This window comes from Hypanus sabinus, chromosome 21, assembly GCF_030144855.1.
Source record: "Hypanus sabinus isolate sHypSab1 chromosome 21, sHypSab1.hap1, whole genome shotgun sequence".
Lineage (NCBI taxonomy): Eukaryota > Metazoa > Chordata > Chondrichthyes > Myliobatiformes > Dasyatidae > Hypanus > Hypanus sabinus.
Genome location: NC_082726.1, coordinates 10,631,767 through 10,656,627, shown reverse-complemented (window position 1 = coordinate 10,656,627; position 24,861 = coordinate 10,631,767). Strand labels below are relative to the sequence as shown.

Sequence of the window (24,861 nt, the reverse complement as noted above, 5' to 3'; positions counted from 1 at the left end):
ATGTTCCTATTGACGATAACATCCTCTCCACATCTACTCTATCCAGGCCTTTCCCTTTTCATCCTTTATAACCCTGTCAAGCACTGACCCAGAGACATCAAACTCTCCTCATACATTAAGTGTTTCATTCTTGTGAACTTCCTCTGGAACCTCCCCAGGGCCAGCACATCACTTCCTAGATATGGGGCCTAAAGTTGCTCACAATATTCCAAATGAATCCTCAGCAGTACACCCTTGCTTTTATATTCTACATATACTCATCTTGTAACTTAGACAGACCATTGTTCTAATTCTCACTCTGATGAACCATTCAGAGTGGCATATACTTTTTGATTCTTTATGTAATCTTGCAGGAAAGATTAAAAAAAGTTCAAAGACTTCTCTATTTAGATGAAAGCTCTCAATTAAATTTTAAATCACAAGACTGAAAGGTTCTGACCAGGAACACTGGAGAGGAGTAAGAGGCCTATGTTTACTTTAAAAAAGACAATGGCCCCTTGATTAACACTTATTAAAATTTACTTAGCATCAAAATTAACAATGTAATATCATGTAAAGGATGTTAATTCATGCTTCCATCAAACATTAAGTGATGCCACATAAAGATCCAGTATCCCACACATGTACCTTGATATACAAGCTCAGTACATTCCCTTCCAAAGTTGGCGGTCCAATAAATTCATCAAATACATAATTCCAATCACAACCAAGATGGCAGAGAATCTCATCAGATGCGCAGATCACTCTCCTAAAAGAACAAAGTATTTGAAAACAAGAGGAGAAGAGGTCACTGTATATGTGGGGTCAAGGTCTAACTCCGGATGATAGTGAAGAAGTGATCTGAAAAGTTCAATGGGCCCACCACTAGATCACTTGATAGATACAGCTATTTTATGATTCAAGGCATTCCACACATTTTAAACAACACAGTTGTTGAATATTTGGGGTTTCATTCATTCTAATAATTGTCACTTATAGTACTTTTACAAAAAAACAAATTATTACCAATTTTCTAAAAGTACATTTAATCATAAAATAAAATTTAAACTTATTTTATCTAATATGAACTTAATAAATTAAGCTTTACTAATTTTTTAACTCAAGTTGCAGGCACCGTACAACAGTAAATACCCTCAACTTGACACTTTTTCCAGTTTCTATGTTCTTAATGTTTAATTTCAGTAGTGTGTGGCTCACTGGTGCTGACAAATTTGTAAATAATGCTCTTACACTTTTCCTTCAAAAAGGTTTGGTTACTCTTCACCAAACAGTTAATAATTTCTGGCCTTCTGACATAGATCTATAAACCTTGGAGCTACGTACAGAATAGTCTCTAATGAGTGTAGAATCAGCTCTTCAGACAAGTGCTAACTTTTCTAACAGGCTCCCATAAATTGAAATGCTCCTGCACTTCCCTACAGAAAGATACCACTGAACCAACTTCCACTCCTTTTAAGAAAGTACTTCCAATTCACAATTTACTACCTAACCCCTCTTTCTTCATAAGGCAAAATGGCATGAGCCATTTCCTTCCACACTTTGATCTCGAATGCAGACTGGTCCTGCTGTACTACTGCTGAAATGGAATTCCCATTCTCGAAGCCTCTGGATCAGTTAAACCCCTGAGAGTTGAAAATTAGCTCGAAGTTTTGAGGTGCAGCTGCTGCCCAATGTGCTTTTGAGTTTGTATGATTAGTTCAAAGGATAAACACATCAAACACAAACTGTAAATTTGTAAGAAATAAGTCCAAGTTCTTCCAGCAGCAGAACCAGAAACAGAGGGAAGGGCCAGGAATAACATTGAGAAGATTTAAGATGGACATTAAAGCAGGAAGAAATAAAACTAAGTTTCAAAAAGCTGTTATTAGCCACAAAGTTGCACAGCTCCCTTGTCCAACTCTATTCCAAAATTCTCTCTGCCACTACCAACACTGATTCATGAACAACCTTCCTGACAATAAACACGAGAAATTCTGTGACTGTAATCAAACAAGAAAGAACAGGTTGGTGAAGCTACAAGAAACTATATTCTATAGCAGAAATTCCTGGGAATAGCAGAGACTGTTTCCTGTAGCTGTGAACATCACATGAAAGGATACTAAGTGAGCGAAAGGGAAAGATAATATAATGGACCAGTTCCTGAAATTGACCATAGAATCATAGAACACTACAGCACAGAAACAGGCCTTTTGGCCCTTCCTGGCTGTGTTGAACCATTTTTCTGCCTAGTCCCACTGACCTGCAGCCGGCCCATATCCCTCCATACACCCCTCATCCATGTACCTGTCCAAGTTCTTCTTAAATGTCAAAAGTGAGCCCACGTTTACCACTTCATCTGGCAGCTCATTCCACACTCCCACAACTCTCTGCGTGAAGCCCCTCTAATGCTCCCTTTAAACTTCTCCCCCTTCACCCTTAACCCATGTCCTCTTGTTTTTTTTCACCCCTAGCTTCAGTGGAAAAAGCCTGCTTGCATTCACTCTATCTATACCCATCATAATTTTATATACCTCTATCAAGTCTCCCCTCATTCTTCTATGCTCCAGGGAATAAAGTCCTAACCTATTCAACCTTCTCTGTAACTCAGTTTCTCAAGACCCGGCAACATCCTTGTAACCCTTCTCTGCACTCTTTCTATCTTATTAATATCTTTCCTGTAATTCAGTGACCAAAACTGCACACAATACTCCAAATTCGGCCTCAACAATGCCTTATACAACCTCATCATAACATTCCAACTGTTACACTCAATACTTTGATTTATGAAGGCCAATGTACCAAAAGCTCTCTTCACTACCCTATCTACCTGTGACACCACTTTTAGGGAATTAAGTATCTGTATTCCTAGATCCCTCTCTTCTACTGCACTCCTCAGTGCCCTACCATTTACCTTGTATGTTCTACCTTGGTTTTTCCTTCCAAAGTGCATTACCTCACACTTGTCTGTATTAAACTCCATCTGCCATTTTTCAGCCCATTTTTCCAGCTGGTCCAGATCCCTCTGCAAGCTTTGAAAACCTTTCTCACTGTCTACTACACCTCCAATCTTTGTATCATCAGCAAATTTGCTGATGCAATTTACCATATTATCATCCAGATCATTGATATAGATGACAAATAACAATGGACCCAGCACTGATCCCTGTGGCACACCACTAGTCACAGGCCTCCACTCAGAGAAGCAATCCTCCACTACCACTTTCTGGTTTCTCCCATTGAGCCAATGTCTAATCCAATTTACTACCTCACCAAGTATGCCTAGTGACTGAATCTTCCTAACTAACCTCCCATGCGGGACCTTGTCAAAGGCCTTACTGTATACAACATCCACTGCCTTCCCTTCATCCACTTTCCTTGTAACCTCCTCAAAAAACTCTAAACAGATTTGTTAAACATGACCTACCACGCACAAAGCCGTGTTGACTCTCCCTAATAAGTCCCTGTCTATCTAAATACTTGCAGATCCTATCTCTTAGTACTCGTTCCAATAATTTACCTACTATCAACATCAATCTTACCGGCCTACGGGGGACTTCCGGTAAAATGGCGATTGTTTAGTTGCTCCGAACTTTTGCTCCGTTATTCTTCTTACCTTTGCACTATATGTCTCCCTTCTTAAACCTTAGTTAGGTATTTTATTAGTTCTCTTTTACCTGCCTGCGAACACATCTATCTTATAATGGCTACCAAAAGTACTAAAACCGGGAAAAAGGAAACTTCTACGGCTTTGCCGGCTGACATTCTCGCTGTTTTGGAACAAAATCGACAAGATACTTTAATGGATTTTAGAATTGAATTTAGAACTTCTTTCAACCAGCTGAATGTCAAATTGGATCAGATTAATGCTAGAGTGGATGAACATGCTGAACATTTATCTCGCATTGACGTAACTTCTGAAGATTTAAAACGCCGTGTTCAGTATCTTGAAACTCTCTGTTCCAACTTAGAGGAGAACAGTAAACTTTTTTCCAAAATGGTGGATCTTGAAAATCGGAGCAGACGTTGCAATCTACGAATTCTTGGTTTGCCAGAGGCCACCGAAAAGGGCTCTCCCGTTGAATTTTTTTCTAAGTTCCTCTGTGAGATTTTCGGGAAAGAATTTCTTCCGACTCCAGCTGAGCTTGAAAGGGCACAAAGGATTTATATTCCTCAAGCAATTCTGGGTTCCCGCCCACAGCCAATTATTTTATGCTTTCATCAATACCAGGTGAAAAACCGTTTGATGATGGAGGCATGCCGCAGAGGTACTTTTGCTTTTCAAAATACGGTCATTCGTTTTGTGGAGGACTTTGCCCCCCAGGTTCTGAAGATGCGTGCTGAGTTTAAAGGTGTAATGAAAGTGCTTTTTGATCGCGGATTCAGACCCTCTCTCCGAAATCCAGCCAATCTTCGAATTATGCTTACTAGTGGAGATTATAAGTGGTTTAAATCAGTGAAGGAGGCTGAGGCGTTTGTTGGAAGTCTTCCAGCCACCTCGTCTTCTTCGGAACTGGCCTGACCTTCTAAAATGGTTGATAAGTACTTCTCGAAGTAAAACTATTTTTTCCGAACTCAGACTTTACTTGAATAATTCAGACATTATCTATTGAAACTCTAAGGGCTGTAGTCAATCTCTCTCTGGACTTGGTGCGTTTTTTCTAAATAGATAATTTAAGTTTAATGTTTCCCTGTGAACTTTTAGATTTTACCTGTGTAATCTATTTTATTTTTGTATAACCTTATCTATAGAGAACTACAATTGTCTTTAACTTGTTTTGGAGGTTTGCAGTTTTTATTGAAGGCCTCCCTGTTGGTTGATTCATAGTTTAAGTTTTGCTTTTTTTTTCTGTAAATGGTTGATAAGGACTCTCTTTGAATTTTATAATTTACCCCTTTTCTCCCTCCCTTTTTTTTTCTTTTAATCTTTTATAATTTTTCGCGGGTAGGTTAGTTTTAGTTTTCTTCTGATTTTCTTTGTATTAAGTTTTATACTTCTGTTGAAGTTATTCCTATTTGTAATTCTGTTTTCTAGTGCATAAATTAGTTATTATTTGCTATATTATTTATACAGAACTTTTGTTAACGACACAGAACTGGAAGTCATACTTGGGTTAATTTTTTTGGTAGAGCTAGCTGCTTTTTTAGGTAGCCGTCTAATTTTGGGTTGCGGGGGGGGGGGGGGGGTGGATTCTCCAGTTCCAACACTACTCACTGTTTCTTTTGTTTTCCTTTGTTATTCAGGACATGTCTCTGTTTTGATTCTATGGATCTATGTTTACATTTTTGCTCCCAGACTGTTATTGTACTGCTTGATTTTTTATATGCCTGCTACCTTCTATGCACTAACAATTGATAATGGTTAATTCACTTAAATTTGTGAGCTGGAATGTAAAGGGATTGAATCATCCTGTTAAAAGAAGGAAGGTCTTCTCGCATATTAAACAACTCAAAGCTGACATTGCTTTCCTTCAAGAAACTCATATTCGTAGTTTTGATAATTCTCGGCTTCTGTCATAGTGGGCGGGTCAGCATTTTCATTCATCCTTTGCCGCCAAATCTAGGGGGGGGTCTCCATCCTTATTAATTCAAATATTCCTTTTGAACTCCATAATAAGATATCTGATGGCCGTTTTATTATTGTTTCTGGTAAATTATACAATACTAAAGTTGTACTAGCAAACCTGTATGCTCCCAATTTTGATGTTAATTTTTTTGAACGTTTTTTCTCCTCACTACCAGATTTAAACTCATACTCTTTTATACTGGGTGGCGATTTCAATTGTTGGTTAGATCCCAATTTGGATCGATCGTCCTCTGTTACTAGACTACCTACTAAATCTGCCTTAGCTATTCACTCTTTTCTCTCTAATTATGGTGTCTCTGATATATGGCGTTTCCTTCATCCTACTGAGAGAGACTATTCTTTTTTTTCACATGTTCACCATACCTTTACTAGAATTGACTACTTTTTACTCGATAATCAACTTATTCCATTTGTCTATTCTTGTGACTATCAGAGTATACTGATTTCTAACCATGCCCCAATTACTTTGTCTTTAAATGTTCCTGGTCTCCCTCAGAGGAATAAACACTGGCATTTTGACTCGACTTTATTATCGGATGATGATTTTCTAGAATTTATTAAGGATCAGATAACCTTTTATTTTAACACCAATACATCATCTGAAATGTCATCCCAGATTGTCTGGGACGCCATGAAAGCATATTTGAGGGGTCAAATAATCTCCTATACAGCAAATCTTAATAGAAAGTCCTGTGCAGATCGATTAGACCTCATTAATCAGATTAAAGAATTGGATCAACTGTATGCTCAAACTAAGAATCCTGAATTATACAAGAAGCGTGTAGAACTTCAAACTAAATTTAATCTTCTGTCTACTCAACCTGTCGATCGCCAACTTCTTGAAAGTAAGAGTCGTTTCTATATTCATGGTGACAAATCTAGCCAATCAGCTGAGGCGTTCCAAAGCCAAACAACATACTACAAAGATCCGGAAGGAGAATGGAGACTTTATATCAGATCACTTAGAAATTAATGACGCATTTAAAAATTTCTATTCTTGACTTTATTCCTCTGAATCTTTGAATGACAATATCTCTGTTGATTATTTTTTAAATAATCTGAATATTCCTTCGCTTTCATCTGATTTTAAAGCCAAACTTAATGCGCCTATATCATCAGAAGAAATATCTTTTGCAATTTCTGCATTGTCTTCAGGGAAATCTCCTGGACCTGATGGGTTCCCCGTAGAATTTGATAAATCATTCTCTTCACTTCTTTCCCCTCAGTTATTTTCAGTATTATCTGACTCATTTAATTACGGTAAATTGCCACCCTCTTTTAATGAGGCATCTACTATTCTTTTATTAAAAAAGGGTAAAGACCCAACAGAGTGTTCCTCGTATAGGCCGATTTCTTTGCTTAATGTTGATGTTAAGATCTTGGCCAAAGTTTTGGCTTATAGATGAGAAACTGTTATTCCCTCTATTACTTCTGATGATCAAACTGGTTTTATTAAAAACCGTCTTCCTTTTTTTAACATTCGGCGTTTATTTAACATTTTATATTCACCTCCAACTGGGATTCCTGAATGTGTTATTTCCCTCGATGCGGAGAAAACATTTGATCGTATAGAGTGGAACTACCTTTTTGCAGTTTTAGAAAAATTTAACTTCGGTCAAAGCTTTATCTCTTGGATCAAATTGCTGTATTTGTGTCGTACTGCCTCCGTTTTGACTAATTTTCAGAAATCCCAGTTATTTAACCTCAAACGTGGCACCCATCAGGGATGCCCTTTAAGTCCCTTTCTCTTTGATTTGGCTATAGAACCTTTGGCGATAGCATTTCGAAATTGTCCTGAATTGACCAGGATTTGGAGAGGAGGGGTTGAGCATAAAGTTTCTCTTTATGCTGATGACTTATTACTTTTTCTTTCAAATCCGTCTACATCCTTACCTCCAGTGTTTTCACTTCTTGATCAGTTTAGCCAGTTCTCTGGCTATAAACTTAATTTACTTAAGAGCGAACTTTTCCCAATTAATAAAGAAGCTCAAGAATTAACATTTCGTGATCTCCCTTTTAAAGTAGTTCATAATCAATTTACTTATCTTGGGATTACAGTCACAATGAAGTTTAAAGATCTCTTTCGTGAAAATTTTGCCAATCTTTCATATACTATAAAACAGAGTCTGTTACAATGGTCACTTTTATCTATGTCTTTGGTAGGTCGTATTAATGTTGTTAAAATGTATGTTCTCCCTAAACTTTTATATTTATTTCAATCAATCCCAATCTTTATTCCTAAATCCTTTTTTGATTCCTTAGACTCTATTATTTTGTCATATCTGTGGAAGAATAAGCGCTCTAGAATTAATAAAGTTTATCTCCAAAAATCTAAAAAAAGAGGGTGGCATGGCTTTACCTAACTTTCGTTTATATTATTGGACAGCCAATATACGTTGTGCTACCTTTTGGTCTTTTTTCCATCGCCAACCCGAGTGCCCTAATTGGGTGGCAATGGAGTTGAGTTCCACTAAAGATTTATCTATCTCTGCACTTCTTGGCTCTGTACTCCCTAGTAGTTTGTCCAGATTAATTGTTAATCCTCTTGTTAGACACACTTTGCGTATATGGGCTCAGTTTAGGAAATCTTATGGTTTCCATGGTTTTTCCTTTTCTAGCCCTATCTTACATAATCACCTTTTTTTACCTACTACGTATGTTTCAGCATTCCATGATTGATACAGGAAGGGCATTAGACATTTTGAAGATCTTTTTATTGATAATCGCTTCGCATCTTTTCAACAGCTCTCTGCTAAGTTCAATCTGCCCAATGCTCATTTTTTTAGATATCTCCAAATTAGACACTTTATTAATCCTTTAATTCCTAACTTCCCTGAAATGCCTGAGAAAAATGTTATGGATTTATTTCTATTAATCCACTAGGTAAAGGTTTAATATCATTTATTCGTGATAAATTAGCATCCTTACGGCGTGCCCCTGTGGATAAAATTAGAATGGCTTGGGAGCATGATGAGACTTATCTGATGAGACTTGGGACTCGATTCTCAAATCGGTTAATTCAACCTCTCTTTGTGCTCGCCATTGCCTTTTACAGTTTAAGATTGTTCATAGAGCCCATATGTCTAAATCTAAACTATCTCGATTTTACCCTAATATTAGTCCTCTTTGTGATAAATGCAAAAGGGGCGAGGCCTCTCTCATTCATATGTACTGGTTTTGTCCTAGTTTGGAGAAATTTTGGAAAGATGTCTGCATAACGTTATCTTATATTCTGAATCACCACCTAGAACCTAACCCTTTAATTGCTTTGTTCAGTTTTTTGGGCGATACAGATTTACGTCTGAGTTCGACTAAGTGTCGAATATTATCTTTTGCTTCTCTCCTGGCCAGACGTTTAATCCTCCTTAGATGGAGAGATGTTGCCCCGCCCACGTATGCTCAATGGCTTAATGATATTATGTCCTGCTTAGACCTTGAAAAAATTCATTATTCAGTTCTTAATTCGGATACAAAGTTCCATAAGGTCTGGGGACCTTTTATTGAGTACTTTCATAACCTTCCTCTTAACTAAGGTTTTTTTTTTTCGGTCCCTTGCTTTCAGCTCCATTTTTTTTGGTAGTAGGCATTAATATCTTCTGCTGCTAAGTGTATTTACAGTTTTGGGGGTTTGAATGTCCTGATTTATATTCTCTACATTGTGTTGTGGTTGGTCTGGAGTTCTTTTTTGTTGCGGGGCTTGGGGAGGATACTGATTTTACATGTCTTCAATTTGGGTGCTTTCTCAATTATCTTCTTTTGTATTATATTATTATTGTATGTTTATTTTTGCACTGTATTAATGTTCTTCATTTCAATCTGGGTTTTTTTTTATCTGTAGCGATGTAGAAAATGTATAAAAAAACTAATTTAAAAAAAAACAACTTACCGGCCTACAATTTCCCAGATTACTTTTAAAGCCTTTTTTAAACAACAGAACAACATGAGCTATCCTCCAATCCTCCGGCACCTCACCCACGGATACCAACATTTTAAATATATCTGCCAGAGCCCCTGCAATTTCAACACTAGTCTCCTTCAAGGTCCGAGGGAATACCCTGTCAGGTCCTGGGAATTTATCTACTCTGATTTGCCTCAAGATAGCAAGCACCTCTTCCTCTTCAATCTGTATAGGTTCCATGACCTCACTACTTGTTTGCCTTATTTCCATCAACTCCTTCCCAGTTTCCTTAGTAAATACAGATGCAAAAAACCCATTTAAGATCTCCCCCATTTCTTTTGGTTTCATACATAGCTGACCACTCTGATCTTCAGGAGGACCAATTTTATCCTTTATTATCCTTTTGCTCTTAATATACCTGCAGAAGTTCTTTGGATTATCCTTCACCTTGACTGCCAAGCTACCTCATGTCTTCTTTTAGCCCTCATGATTTCTTTCTTAAGTTTTTTTTGCACTCTTTATACTCAAGTACCTTATTTGCTCCTGTTTCCTATACATGTCATACATCTCTCTCGTCTTCTTTATCAGAGTTCCAATATCCCTAGAGAACCAAGGTTCCTTATTCTTATTCACTTTGCCTTTAATCCTGACAGGAACATACAAACTGCACTCTCAAAATTTCTCCTTTGAAGGCCCCCCACTTACCAACGACATCCTTGCCAGAGAATAACCTGTCCCACTCCATGCTTTTTAGATCCTTTCTCATTTCTTCAAATTTGGCCTTTTTCCAGTTCAGAACCTCAACCCGAGGACCAGATCTATCTTTATCCATAATCAAGTTGAAACTAATGGTGTTATGATCACTGGAACCAAAGTGTTCCCCTACACACACTTCCGTCACCTGTCCGAACTCGTTTCCTAATAGGAGATCTAATATTGCATCCTCTCTAGTCGGTACCTCTATATGTTGATTTAGAAAATTTCCCTGAATACATTTTACAAACTCTAACCCATCTAGACCTTTAACAGTATGGGAGTCCCAATCAATACGAGCAAAATTAAAATTCCCTACTATCACAACTTTACGTTTCCTGCAGTTGTCTATCTCTCTGCAGATTTGCTCCCCCAATTCTCACTGACTATTGGGTGGTCTATAATACAACCCCATTAATGTGGTCACACCTTTCCTGTTTCTCAGCTCCACACATATGGCCTCGGTAGACAAACCCTCTAATCTGCCCTGCCTGAGCACTGCTGTAACATTTTCCCTGACTAGCAATGCCACCACCCCCCACTCTTCATCCCTCTGCCTCTATCACATCTGAAACATCGGAACCCTGGAACATTAAGCTGCCAGTCCTGCCCCTCCTGTAGCCAAATTTCACTAACGGCTACAATGTCATAATTTACGTGTCAATCCAAGCCCTCAGCTCATCAGCCTTCCCCACAATACTCCTCTTATTGAAATAGACACACCTCAGAAGATTATTACCACCACACACGACCCTTCTATTTGTGACTTTGCATGAAACATTAACATCATTTATTTTCACCCCCACTCCACTATCTACTCTGGCATTCTGGTTCCCATCTCCCTGCAAATCTAGTTTGCAGGGCCTTCTGTCCTTGAGACTCTGCACTTTGGTCCATCTTGAAAAAGCATATGAGAGGTTCCGGTGACGTCATCGTCCAGAATGGCAGCCTAAAATAATAGCTCCTCCGGAAAAATGTTTTATTTTGCCCCTTTAATCCACCAAATACAAGACACCTCAAAAATATCTGGACTGGTAAGGGGGCAAGAATGGGGAAAAGGAATGGAGACAAAAGGAGCATCACCGTGCAGCCTGTGGACGAGAGGGGTGCAACGAGTGGCTCTCCTACACATGTGCATGGTGGCGGGGCTGACACTGGGCTTCGTTCAGATGAAGCGGCAAATTTAATAAAAATTTTGGAAGAGATACGGGAATTCCAAAAAGACATAAAACAGCAACTAAATGATATCAAGTCAGAGCTCACCAACGTTAATCAAAAAATAGCAGTGATAGAGACACGAACTGAAAAGGTGAAAGATCGCGTTCAAAATGTGGAACGGATGCTAAGTAAGATGAAAAAGAAAAGGACAATGATATGAAGGTATCAATGGAAGAGTACCAGTTCACAGAAATGGAGGGAGTTTGGATGGAAAAACTTAATAAGATATTTTATTACACCCTCTCAGAAATCCCATTATGACAGTAACCTCCCTGTTTGCTGGAGAGATTTTGGAAGTCAAAATGCAAACTATTATCATATTTTCTGGGAATGCCCCTTTATCAAAGCCTATGGGAGTGGAATACATAATGCCCTACAAGATATCTTTAAATGCCAAATACCCTTAGAAAGTAAGACCATATATTTTGAGTATATACCTCAAGAATGGATGAAAAGAGATTAATATTTAATGAATACGCTGTTGGTGGCTGGTAAAACGACTCCTACCAGGAAATAGCTATCACAGGAGAGCCCAACTTTAAACACATGGATGGAAATTACAGTGGACATTTACAAATTAGAGAAAATAACAGCATTGTTAATCATAAGTTGTAACAATTTGACTCCTACTGGGAAAAATGATTTAATTACATAATACCTCATAGGCCTGATTTTATTCTCACAAATCAATCAATATGTTGCAAAAAAAAGATCACTCCCTACTTGTACGTAGTTTTCTCCTTTTTCTCGTTCTTTCTTTCCTCTCTTTTCTGTAAGTATATACCTCAGATAAATATTAAGTGGAGATTTGAGGCAAATATGATATATATGTATAGTATCTGAAATACATCTTATGGAAATGTTTGTTTGATGATGAACTTCAATAACAAATAAATTACAAAAAAAAGAAAAAGCATATGAAAGCCCATCCCTTTCTCCAAAACTCAGCTAGCTCACACTTTGAACCAAAGAACACAAAGGTTAAGAATGGGAGGAAGTCATTCAGCTCTTTGAATTTTTTCTGACATTTAATGATCATGGCTAGTCACTCTAATTTAATATACTGTTCTACCCACCCACCCCCCATATCCCTTGATCTCTTTGGCATTAAGAAATTTATCTGCATTCTTCATGAATACATTTAATGACTTGCTTCCTTGTCTTGTCACTCGGTCCCTTTGATCAAGTTGTTTATCCTCGGTACCTGTTTGTGATGAGCAGATTTGTTCTTTTCTTCCCATACAAAAGACAATGCGAACGATAGCTCTCTCCTTGAAGCTTTGGAATCTCCAACCTCTGCAAGAAAAGTCAAATTATTTTCTCCAGTGACACTTAGTCAAAGGTGAGAATTTAAATACGGTGCATACAACTCACTGACATCATGTGCAGTCAGTAGCTTGTGTCAGAATGGTTAAGTCTTAGCTTCAACTACGTGTAAGTTGAAAGTTAAGGTGCAGTATTTGATGCGTTGTAGTAAACCATCAAAGCTAAGTAACTGAGACACAGACTCCATCCCTACCAGTTCTTGCTCTCACCAAAATTCAGTCGGATTAGGCATTGTGTGCATTGGCAAGAGTTGAGGAAAAATTGATTTTGCAATGCATCACATAATTCCAATGACTGCATGCAAATTAACTTCTTTTAAAATATTTCTTCCCTATTAATCAAATCCTTCACGTCCAAGTCAAGTATTAAAATATACTTATTTAAAAGTAGCTATATTCAAAGTAGGTTTTGTACAAAAGGTGCAAACTTAGAGGAAGGACTCATGCTGATGAAAACTGCCATAAAATTAGATTTGAAATAGAGGCACTGTTGTACCACGGGAAATGTAGCAACAAACTCATACGCAGCAGTGTTCCACTACAATCGGAATCATCAAACATTTATTATAATTAGGCACATTTGCCGAATGGTCAAGATCAAAATGGGTATTAATATTAACAGACTGAATTGTTATAGCAACAGACAGTGGTCTGAAGGGAATTAATATTAGGTAATGTAGAAATGGTTGAAGCCTTGAGCAATGATTTTATGTGAGTCTTCATCATGAGGACACGTACTAAAATACCAAAGGGAGATGTTCTGAATGCATTGGGAGGTGAGGATCTTAATACAATCACTGACATTAAAGAGGTAGCGATGAGCAAAAAGGTAGACAAGTACTTTTGTCCTAATGGAACACATTCCAAGGTACTGAACGAAATGGTGTAAATTAGAGGCGTTTGTGATAAGTTTACCAAAATTCTCTGCATTCTGTGCAGATCCCAGCAGAATGAAACACAGTGTCATAGTGCTGTTTAAAAAAAAGTTGTAGGGAAAAAGTGAGCAAATATAGCTAGTTAGCTTAACGTCTGTAGTTGAGAAAATACTTGAAGTTATCATCACAGAGAGATATCGGCATAGAAGTTCTATCAGGCAGACACAACATGGATTTATGAAGGACAGGTTCTGCTTGACGAACTTAGTGGAGTTCTTTGAGAATATAAGCAGAGTGAACAGAGGAGAACAGGTGGATGCTGTACACTTGGACTTCCAGAAGATATTCGATAAGGTGTTGAATAAAAGATACATCAAGTTTTTGGTAATGTGGTTAACCAGTGGAAGACAGATTGATGGCATTTCTCTTGTTAACAGTCAGTAGTGAACAGAGTACCATTGGGCTGGATACTGGGCCAGCAATAGCTATATATTAACTAAGATTAGGAAGAGGGGACAGAGTGTAATGCACCCAAGTTTGCTGATGATACTAAACTGTATGAAAAAGCAAATTGTGCATAGATGTGGGGAGTCTACAAGAAACATAGATAGGTTAACTAAGTGGGCAAGGGTTTGGCAGGTGGAGTATTATGTGATCATCCACTTTGGAAGGAAAAATAGAAGATTAGATTACTATTTACAGTGTCTATACAGTTTTCACCCCCCTTGGAAGTTTTCATGTTTTATTATTTTACAATATTGAATCATTGTGGATTTAATTTGGCTTTTTTTGACACTGATCAACAGAAAGACTCTTATGTGTCAAAGTGAAAACAGATCCCTACAACGTGATCTAAATATAAAACACAAAATAATGGATTGTATAAGTATTCATCCCCTTCAAGTCAGTATTTAGTAGCTGCATCTTTGGCAGCAATTGCAGCTTGAATCTGCGTGGATAGTTCTTTATCAGCTTTGCACATCTGGACACTGCAATTTTTCCCCATTCTTCTTTACAAAAGGGTTCAAGCTCTGCCAGATTGCCTGGCGATCTTGAGTGAACAGCCCTTTTCAAGTCCAACCACAAATTCTTAATTGGATTGAGGTCTGGACTCTGACTTGGCCACTCCAGAACATTAACTTTGTTGTTTTTAAGACATTCCTGTGTAGCTTTGGCTTTATGCTTGGGATCATTGAATTCCAGGAAAACAAATCTTCTCCCAAGTCGCAGTTCTCTTGCAGACTGCATCAGGTTTTCCTCCAGAATTTCCCTGTATTTTGCTGCATTCATTTTACCCTCTATCTTCACAAGCCTTCTGGGGCCTGCTGCAGTGAAGCATTCCCACAGCATGATGCAGCCACCAGCATGATTCACGGTTGGGATGGTGTGTTTTTAATGATGTGTGGTGTTTGGCTTAACCAAAGATAGCATTTAGCCTGATGGATAAAAAGCTCAATTTTGGTTTCATCACACCATAGAATCTTCTTTCAGATGACCTCGCAATCTCTAAATAATATTTTTTTTTTTAATTGTACATAAGACTCCTGGATAACAAGGTTCTGTACACCTGTACTAAAACATCTTGCTTGTAAGCTCAAGCCTTTTGCATTGAAGGCCAACATTTCAATTGTCTTCTTTACAGTTTGGGGCACTTTTATGTTTACTTCAAAGTGTGCTGCACAAGGACACCCAGAGCCTTTAGTTCCACATTTCTCAATCAGTCACCATTTAAATAATATGCTGCTTCAGAAGATAAGCTCACCCTTATCTGTAGTGTACCCTCTCTGCCATGTACCTGCCCACATATTTAGCTTGTGGAATCACATTCAGATCTGTTTGCACCCCATAGCCTCATGTTGTTGACAAAGACTTGTTGGCAAAACTTCATACATTTCATATATATAGTGATTAGTGGGGTCACAAGCACTGATCCCTGCAGTACTTCACTAGTCACCACTTGCCATCTGCACAAAGCCCCATTTATTACTGTTCTCAATTTCAAGTCAGTTAACTATTTTACAATCTATGGCAATACAGTACCCCCAATCCCATGTGTTCACATTCACTATTAATGGTTCCAATAAGATGATGGTGCATTCAATAGCAGCAGGTTCTACAGGGCCAACAAAAGGTGTTATTGTCTTTTTTTAAACTTACTTTTTATGATCTCAAGACTTGCTGGACATTAAGAACTTAAAAGTACTGTAGCTCTACCCCATCAGCGAGTTGCTCACTGGTGGAGACAATGAAGGAGCTGTGCATCATGCTGTGTCAAAGGCAGTATAAGGTCTAATGACGACTTTGGTTGTCTTGGTCAATTTTGACCAGCTTGGTTACAAGACCCTTTTGGACATTGTTAATATGGTATGCCAGAAGTTCAATTCACTGATTTATTGGCAAAGTGCAGGGGCCATATTTTTTTGCATGAATGTATTTTACTGATAACTTAATGAGCTTGTTATATTGTATGTACAAGGACTAGGCCTCGAGCTGCGGTGTCGCCTGGGTACAGCCGGCAGGAGAGAGGCATCAGAGCCAGTGCACTCCACCAAGGGCAGTGTAGTGCAGTGTCCAGATTGGAGTTGGTGCTGCTACCTGGTGTTCACTCGGCAAAAGACAAACTGCATTGTGGTCAACTGCAGATTTTGGTGGCATTTATGGCTAGGGTCTGGACTATTTTTTTATTGTGTGGCTGAATCTCACTGATATCTTTATGTGTCTGCTATCTTGTACGTGCTATGTAGGCTTTGTGCTGTATGTTACTGTTGGTACAATCTTTTGCACCTTGGTCCCAGAGTAACATGGTTGAAAGACAATTAAACTTGAATCAAATGGAACTGAATTGAAAACCCAAATGCAATATGACCACTGGTTCTCCATCATCTATTTCACCAGATACATGCTCAAATAACTCTAGGAAGTTCGTCCAACACAATTTCCTTTGCATGTTCCATTCACGCCTCTTCATCAGGAGTCCAGCCTCAGGATGTTCATCCAACAGCCTAACATTACACTGACATATGACAGCGCTATGACATTACAGAATTTAGTTTTTGACAGTAGACTTCCTGGTTCAAGAAGAACCAATACACTAAAATGTGAACAGAAATAATGCACCTTAAAGGTAAGATTAAAGGGTTTTATTTTGTTTTGGCAGTTGCATATATGAACAGAAAATACATCTATGCTATCTAATTTCATATTTATCCCATTTTTTCACATTTATAAAGGAATCACTGATTGTTTTTAATGGTCAAGGTCTTAAAAGATTACATAATATTATCAGTATTTACTGTGGAGAAGATCAAGGAAGCAGACAGTAATGTCCTAATATACAGGCATGAAAGTGGAGGTGTTGGCAGTGTTGAGGCACATAAAAGTGGATAAATCCCTGAAGCTTAACCAACTCTAGGACACTTAACCTTACAATCTACCTCATTATGATTTTGCACTTTATTGTTTACCTGCACTGCACTTTTTTTGGCAGCTTTTACATTTTATTCTGTATTGTATTGTTTTTCCTTATTCTGGCTCAATGTATTGTATAATGATTTGATCTGTATAAACAGTATGTAAGACAAGGTTTTCACTGCATCTTGATAACTATAACAATGACTACATGCTATGACATTATAGGAAGCAAGGGAAAACCGTTGGGATCATGGCAGAGATCATTGTAACTTGCTTAGCCACAACTGAAGTAATGAAAGAGTGGAGGGACCTGAAGGTTGGCCCTTCATTTAAGACAGTGTACAAGAACAAAAGGAACTAATATCAGTGGTGGGGAAGTTACTGGGCGGAATCAGAGATAAGATCTTTCTGCATTTGGGAGGGCAAGCACTGATCAAGGATAGTCCTCATAGGTTTGTGGGTGGGAAATAGTATTTTTGCTTTTAATTAAATTTATGTTTTGGAGTTACAAAACATAACAGTGTTTAAGTTGAACAACTATCAATTGATGCATTTTGGAAAGTGACACAAGGCAAGAACATTCACAGTGGTCTTGGGGAATTTTGCAGAACAGAAAGGGTACAAGGGCCTAGAGACAAAGGTAAACAGGGTGGTGAAGAGCATATACTGCATGCTTGCCTTCACTGGAAAGGGCATTTGGTACAATAGCTGAGATGTCATATTACAGCTGTAGAATTCTCTGATAATTTTTGAGTTTTTCCCAGCTTTTTATAAAATACTCCTCAGGGTCAGTTTCAAAAACCTCACATAGATTTCAAGGTAGTTATGGAAAAAAGATAGTGATACACGCAAAATGCACAGTATGTGTTGCTTCGTATTTCCTGCAATTTTCTCATGTTTAAGATAGTGATATATCAGGAATAAAATGAGGGAAAGTCAATTTGATTAAAATAAGCAAGACCTCACAAAGGTAGACTGGGAGCACCTATTTGCAGGGAAGTCTACATCTGCGGTGTAAGCATTTAAAAGAGAAGTAATAACTATTCGGGTAAAAGTTTTCCTGTAAGGGTGAAAGCCTTGGCTAATAAGTACAGGAAATCTTTGTTACTGAACAAACAAAAACATGTAGCAGGCATATAGGGGGAGGCTGGTCAGGAGTGTAAAGGTTATAGGGAGATGCTTGGAAATGAAATTAGCAAGACCTAGAAGGGTCATGAACTATCACTGGCAGGCAGGATTAAGGTAAACTCAAAGGTATTTTATAATTATAAAGAAGAAAAACGACTAACCAGACAAACAGTAGAGTCCATTAGGAACAACGTGAGCTAGAACTAGAAGGTATGGGTGAACACTATTCACAAGGGGCACATATTTTATAGTTGGAGGATTCAGCAAAGGGGAAGGTGAAACTCAACTGCAAGTCTACATGAAGAGAGGAGGTATCCAATATCTTAGATAAATAAATCCCTTAGGCCCAATGAGATTTATCCCAGACTAATGAGAGGCAAAATCTTGCACGCTGCTGAGATTTTTAAACCTTTGTTAAGCACAACTAAGGTATCAGTTTGACTGGAAGACTGGTCTCCACTTTCAAAGCAACCAGACATCAGTGGGAGCGGTACAGAAGTGTAGTAGTAAGCACAACGCTTTACAGTACCAGTGACGCGGGTTCATTTCCTCCTGCTGTCTGTAAGGAGTTGGTGCACTCTCTTTGTGACCGCTTGGGTTTCCTCTGGTTCCCCCACCCACAGTCCAACAATGTACTGGTTTGTAGGTTAATTGTTTATTGTAAATTGCCCTGTGATTAGTCTAGCATTAAATTGGGACATTGCTGGGCTCAAAGGGCTTACACCACACTCTATCTCAATAAATAAATCAGTGGAAAGGGTTTCTGGAAAAGATTTCTGAGGGAGGGGATTAATGATCATTTGGAAAGGCAGGGAATAATCAGAGACAGCATGACTTTTTCCAAGGGCTGATCTTGTCTGACCAACCTGATTGACTTTGATAAAAAGGTAAAGTATATTGAAGAGGGCAGTGCAGTAGATGCAGCTTAGTGAATTTCAGTAAGACGTTCAACAAGCTCAACATGGGAGACTAGTTGAAAAGGTCAAGGCCCATGGGATCCAGGATAAGTTGGCAGATATAATCCAAAAATTGGCTTAGGGATAGGCGACAGAGGGTGATGGCAGAGGGTTGTTTTGTGATTGGATGGTTGTGACTGTTGATGTCTCACAGGTATCAGTGCTGGAACCCTTACTGTTTCTAATATATATATGAATGATTTGGATGTGGATGTGGGAAGCAGGATTAGTAATCTTACAAATGACATGAAGATGGGTGGACTGTTGAAAGGGGTGTATGGGGTGTCTAGGGAGGGGTAGCACCCTTGGTGGGGGGGGCCTGCTGTGCCCTTTTCAGGGCAGCTCGTCCACCTTTGGTCCCCACCTGTGGCTCCAAGTAGCTATAACACACGTAGCAGTCACACCCCGGTAAACCGACTCGGCAGACAGGCCAAACCAGGTGAGGGTAGCCAATGGGTCTTTGACTCTCGATGAGTTAGAGGATCTATCTATCCCAGCGTGTGAAGTCTGGCCCTGGCAGATTGAGCAGAGGAGACTGATTAATGGTCCAATGGTCAAGAAGGCAGGCTGGTAGGCATTGTGCAGCGCTAAGAGCATGACAAGGCACTTAGACATCCTGATCATCCACTGAAGCAGGAGAGGTCTCCAGCCATAATGGTTGTTCGCATCACTGGATCAAGGTCTCTTCCGCCAGGAGAGTAGGATTGCCCCTGTGCAATGGCCGTTCCACTTAAAACTCCATCACGCACGGGTTTCTGTTGTGCGATTCGTCTCAGTGCAAACTCACCTCGTCAAGTCCTGTGGTGATGGGGGAGTGGTGAAACAGCAGGTGGAGATGACCACTGGCATATGTAGTCACAAACCTGCACATAGGCGGCCTTTGGACCAGTGATCGTTCGTCTCTGTACCCAGGGCAGCAGAGACGTCCGTCAGCATCCAGGGTGACTGGGCAGCCCTTTTGAGGACAGCACTGCTCACCCTTGCATAAGGGAGGGGGTTAGAAAAGGTACCCTGAATATTGCCTGCCCCACAACATCATCTGGCTAACTAATCGCAGCTGGTGGATCATCTCCTTAGCGGTCGACATGCATCAAGAAAAACAAATCAAAGAAAACTCATCTTTGGAGCCTGGAACGCCCGCACCTTGCTGGATAGAGACAAGGTGGCAAGGCCTGAAAGACAAACAGCATTCATAGCGGCCGAACTTCATCGTTATCGCTGCACTCAGTGAGGCCAGGTTTGCAGGCGAGGGTTCATTACAGGAAGCAGTGAGTGGATATACTTTTGGAAAAGGAAACCACAGATTGATGACAGGATCCACGGAATAGGTTTTGCAGTCAAAACTCCTCTGCTGAAAAACATTCCTACTCTACCCACTGGAATATATGAACGTATTATGAAGTCCGCTTTCCTCTCAGCAAGTCCAGGTATATCACCATTGTCAGTGTCTATGCACCAACCCTCGTGAGTCCAGACGAAGACAAGGAAAGTTTCTACAAGGACCTGGGTTAAATTATTCAGATAACCCCCGCCAGCAACTAAACAGCAATGGCCTGCTGCTTCTGAGCAAGTGTGCCGAGCACAACCTGTACGTCACTAACATGATGTTCAGACTTGCAAACAAGTACTATTATGGTCCGGTCCAGAGCCCGCATTCTGGGTCCTGATCCGGTCTACGGACCCCAGACTCCGGGTCTTGCAGCCGTCCCTCCTGTCACCCTTAGGCCAAATAGGATCATCTTGGCTTAAGAAGGTGCTCCTGTTGCCTATCAGCTGGCAGGTGGATATAAGGGACTCTGGGACTGAGCCTAGTTGGGGGGTTGTCCTGTTCCCTGGTTTGCCATGTTCCGAGATGTTTCGTCCGATCGGCTCTGTTCGTTCCAGTCGTCCCGGCTTGGAGGGCCCTTGGCTTCATTCTCAAGTTCTGTGAGTCAGCCTTGGAGTCACCCCGGACCAAGTTCCCTCTCGATCCCTTGCCTCTATCGGGTAGCAGGCTGGTGGACTGCCGTTGCCCGGCAGGGGGACTCTGTCCCCTTCCTACTCCTCACCTCTGATGGGTTGTGCACGCTACCTGCCCAGGTGTCCCGCACCTCCCCCGGGCCTCTGTGTTCCCGCCTGGGAGGCGGCCCTGCCCAGGAGTATGAGGGTCACCCGGAGGTCTCTGCCCCTTCCTACCCCTTGCTCCCTACAGGTTGTGCCCGCACCTGCCCAGGAGTTCCACATCTTGCTCGGGCCTCTGTGTTCTTCCCTGGGAGGTGGCCCTGCCCAGGAGTTATGCGGCCGCCCAGGGAGCTCTCCTGCCTATCCACGGACTCCGGGACCCAGCCCGGCCACGGACTCCGGGACCCAGCCCGGCCACGGACTCCGGGACCCAGCCCGGCCACGGACTCCGGGACCCAGCCCGGCCACGGACTCCGGGACCCAGCCCGGCCACGGACTCCGGGACCCCGCCCGGCCACGGACTCCGGGACCCAGCCCGGCCACGGACTCCGGGATCCCGCCCGGCCACGGACTCCGGGATCCAGCCCGGCCACGGACTCCGGGATCCAGCCTAGCCTAGCCACGGACTCCGGGATCCAGCCTAGCCTAGCCACGGACTCCGGGATCCAGCCTAGCCTAGCCACGGACTCCGGGATCCAGCCTAGCCTAGCCACGGACTCCGGGATCCAGCCTAGCCTGGCCACGGACTCCGGGATCCAGCCGAGCCTGGCCACGGACTCCGGGACCCAGCCCGGCCACGGACTCCGGGACCCAGCCCGGCCACGGACTCCGGGACCCAGCCCGGCCACGGACTCCGGGACCCAGCCCGGCCACGGACTCCGGGACCCAGCCCGGCCACGGACTCCGGGACCCAGCCCGGCCACGGACTCCGGGACCCAGCCCGGCCACGGACTCCGGGACCCAGCCCGGCCACGGACTCCGGGACCCAGCCCGGCCACGGACTCCGGGACCCAGCCCGGCCACGGACTCCGGGACCCAGCCCGGCCACGGACTCCGGGATCCCGCCCGGCCACGGACTCCGGGATCCAGCCTAGCCTAGCCACGGACTCCGGGATCCAGCCTAGCCTAGCCACGGACTCCGGGATCCAGCCTAGCCTAGCCACGGACTCCGGGATCCAGCCTAGCCTAGCCACGGACTCCGGGATCCAGCCTAGCCTGGCCACGGACTCCGGGATCCAGCCGAGCCTGGCCACGGACTCCGGGACCCAGCCCGGCCACGGACTCCGGGACCCAGCCCGGCCACGGACTCCGGGACCCAGCCCGGCCACGGACTCCGGGACCCAGCCCGGCCACGGACTCCGGGACCCAGCCCGGCCACGGACTCCGGGACCCAGCCCGGCCACGGACTCCGGGACCCAGCCCGGCCACGGACTCCGGGACCCAGCCCGGCCACGGACTCCGGGATCCCGCCCGGCCACGGACTCCGGGATCCAGCCTAGCCTAGCCACGGACTCCGGGATCCAGCCTAGCCTAGCCACGGACTCCGGGATCCAGCCTAGCCTAGCCACGGACTCCGGGATCCAGCCTAGCCTAGCCACGGACTCCGGGATCCAGCCTAGCCTGGCCACGGACTCCGGGATCCAGCCTAGCCTGGCCACGGACTCCGGGATCCAGCCGAGCCTGGCCACGGACTCCGGGACCCAGCCCGGCCACGGACTCCGGGACCCAGCCCGGCCACGGACTCCGGGACCCAGCCCGGCCACGGACTCCGGGACCCAGCCCGGCCACGGACTCCGGGACCCAGCCCGGCCACGGACTCCGGGATCCAGCCTAGCCACGGACTCCGGGATCCAGCCTAGCCACAGACTCCGGGATCCAGCCCAGCCACGAACTCTCTTAACCCCAGAATTACCTAGCATGCCCCGTCTCTTTCGTACGCCCTGGTCTCCCCATCTGGTTCTATCCTTTAGTTATTCCTGTCCTGCCCCTAGTACTTCAGTGCCTGTGTCCTGCACTTGGGTCCAGCCTCATGTCCCCTGTGACAAGTACAAAACTACCTGGATGGATCCCAGGTCCAAACACTGGCACCTACTCAACTATGTCATAGTATGCCAGTGTGACCTTCAAGACGTCACCATCACCCTGGCCATGAGAGGTGCTGAGTGTTGGACAGATCACAGGCGGGTTCGGTCGATCCTCAACCTGCACATAGCCCCTTTGCATCGTAAGCAGCCAAAGACTGTCCGAGAGTCATTCAACATCAGCAAACTGCAAGACCCAGGTCAAGTCCAATGTTTTCAAGATGTACTGAATGAAAAACTCTCCGGCAATTCACCGCTTGTGGGAACCTATTCTGAAAAGTGAACTCAGTTCAAAGATATTATCACACAAACTGCAACAACTGTACTTGGACTGAAAACCCGCCTGCATCAAGACTGGTTTGATGAAAACCACGAGACCATTTCAGCAGCCATTCAGGCCAAGAACAAGGCCTATGCAGACTGGCAGAATGACTCGTCATCTGTCTCAAAGACAGACAAATTTAAACACCTGTAGTCCAATGTACGGGCAGAACAGCAAGAAATGCAGGACGAGTGGTGGCAGAGAAAGGCTGAGCAGGTGGAACGTTATGCAGAAAATGCATGCCACCAGAGAATTCTTCAGCACCATAAAGTCAGTTTATGGTCCTTCTAAATCAGGATGCTCCCCCTTGCCATCATTGCCTGATCAAAGACCAGGAAGGACTGAAAAACCGCTGGGCTGAACACTTTTCCAACCTACTCAATAGGCCATGCACAGCAGATCCTCAGCAGCCAGTCCTGGATGACCTAGCCCTGCCACCCTCTACTGATGAGATCAAGAAAGCGATCTCGCAGATTAACTCAAATGAAGCAACAGGTCAGGTTAGCATTCCCTCCGAGATATACCTTACAGGCATTCCAAGACATCCTGGAAGACATCTGGATCACAGAGGAGATGCCTGATGACTTCTGCGATGCCCTCATCAATACTCTCTACAAAAACAAGGGAAGCAAATCAGACTGCGGAAACTACAGGGGTATCTCAGTGCCGACAATCGCAGGCAAGATTTTTGCCCGCATTCTCCTGAACAGACTTGTCACTGTCTTGGAAAGGAACCTCCCAGAGGTGCAGTGTGGCTTTTGGTCAGAACGGAGTACAGTAGACATGATACTTGCCATGAGGCAAGTACAGGAGAAGTGCATTGAGCAGAACAAGCCTCTTTACTTTGTCTTCATTGACCTGACAAAGGCATGTAAACAGGGAGGCTCTCTGGATCATCCTGAGACATTACGGATGCCCGAGGAAATTCGTAAAGATGATTCAGCTGCTCCATGACGGAATGACAAGACAGGCCCTTTGCAGTGGTGATACGTCAGCTGCATTTGCCATTTCCAATGGGGTGAAGCAGGGCGGTGTAATAGCCCCAGTCCTGTTCAATCTGTTCTTCGCTTGCATGTTGTCACATGCTGCGAAGGAGGGAGTGTACATCACAAAGAAATTGACTGCAAGATCAGCAAGGTCAGCCAGGTTCTGGGGAGACTGCGTACCAGAGTGCTCAATCAACACAACGTCCGCATCTCTGCAAAGCTGAAAGTCTACAGAGCTGTGGTCAACCCTTCTCTCCTATATGGATGTGAGACCTGGCCTCTGTACCAACGACACATCAAACAGCTGGAGAAATTTCACATGCATGCCCTTCATTCCATCCTTGGCATTTGTTGGCAAGACCGTTTCTCCAACCTGGAGGTCTTGGATCACACGGAGTCCACCA

The 24,861-nt window shown here is 42.7% G+C and overlaps 1 protein-coding gene across 2 annotated transcripts in view; it reads right to left on the bottom strand.

The window, feature by feature from the left end:
* vps13c (vacuolar protein sorting 13 homolog C) overlaps positions 1–24,861 on the bottom strand; it is a 386,360-nt gene that overhangs the window by 6,300 nt on the left and 355,199 nt on the right. For both annotated transcript variants that reach the window (XM_059945984.1, XM_059945985.1), the window contains 2 exons: positions 12,637–12,728; positions 628–748 (listed from right to left, as the gene is read on the bottom strand). In XM_059945984.1, coding sequence (XP_059801967.1) covers positions 628–748; positions 12,637–12,728 — 213 coding nt within the window. The remainder of the gene's footprint in view (positions 1–627; positions 749–12,636; positions 12,729–24,861) is intronic.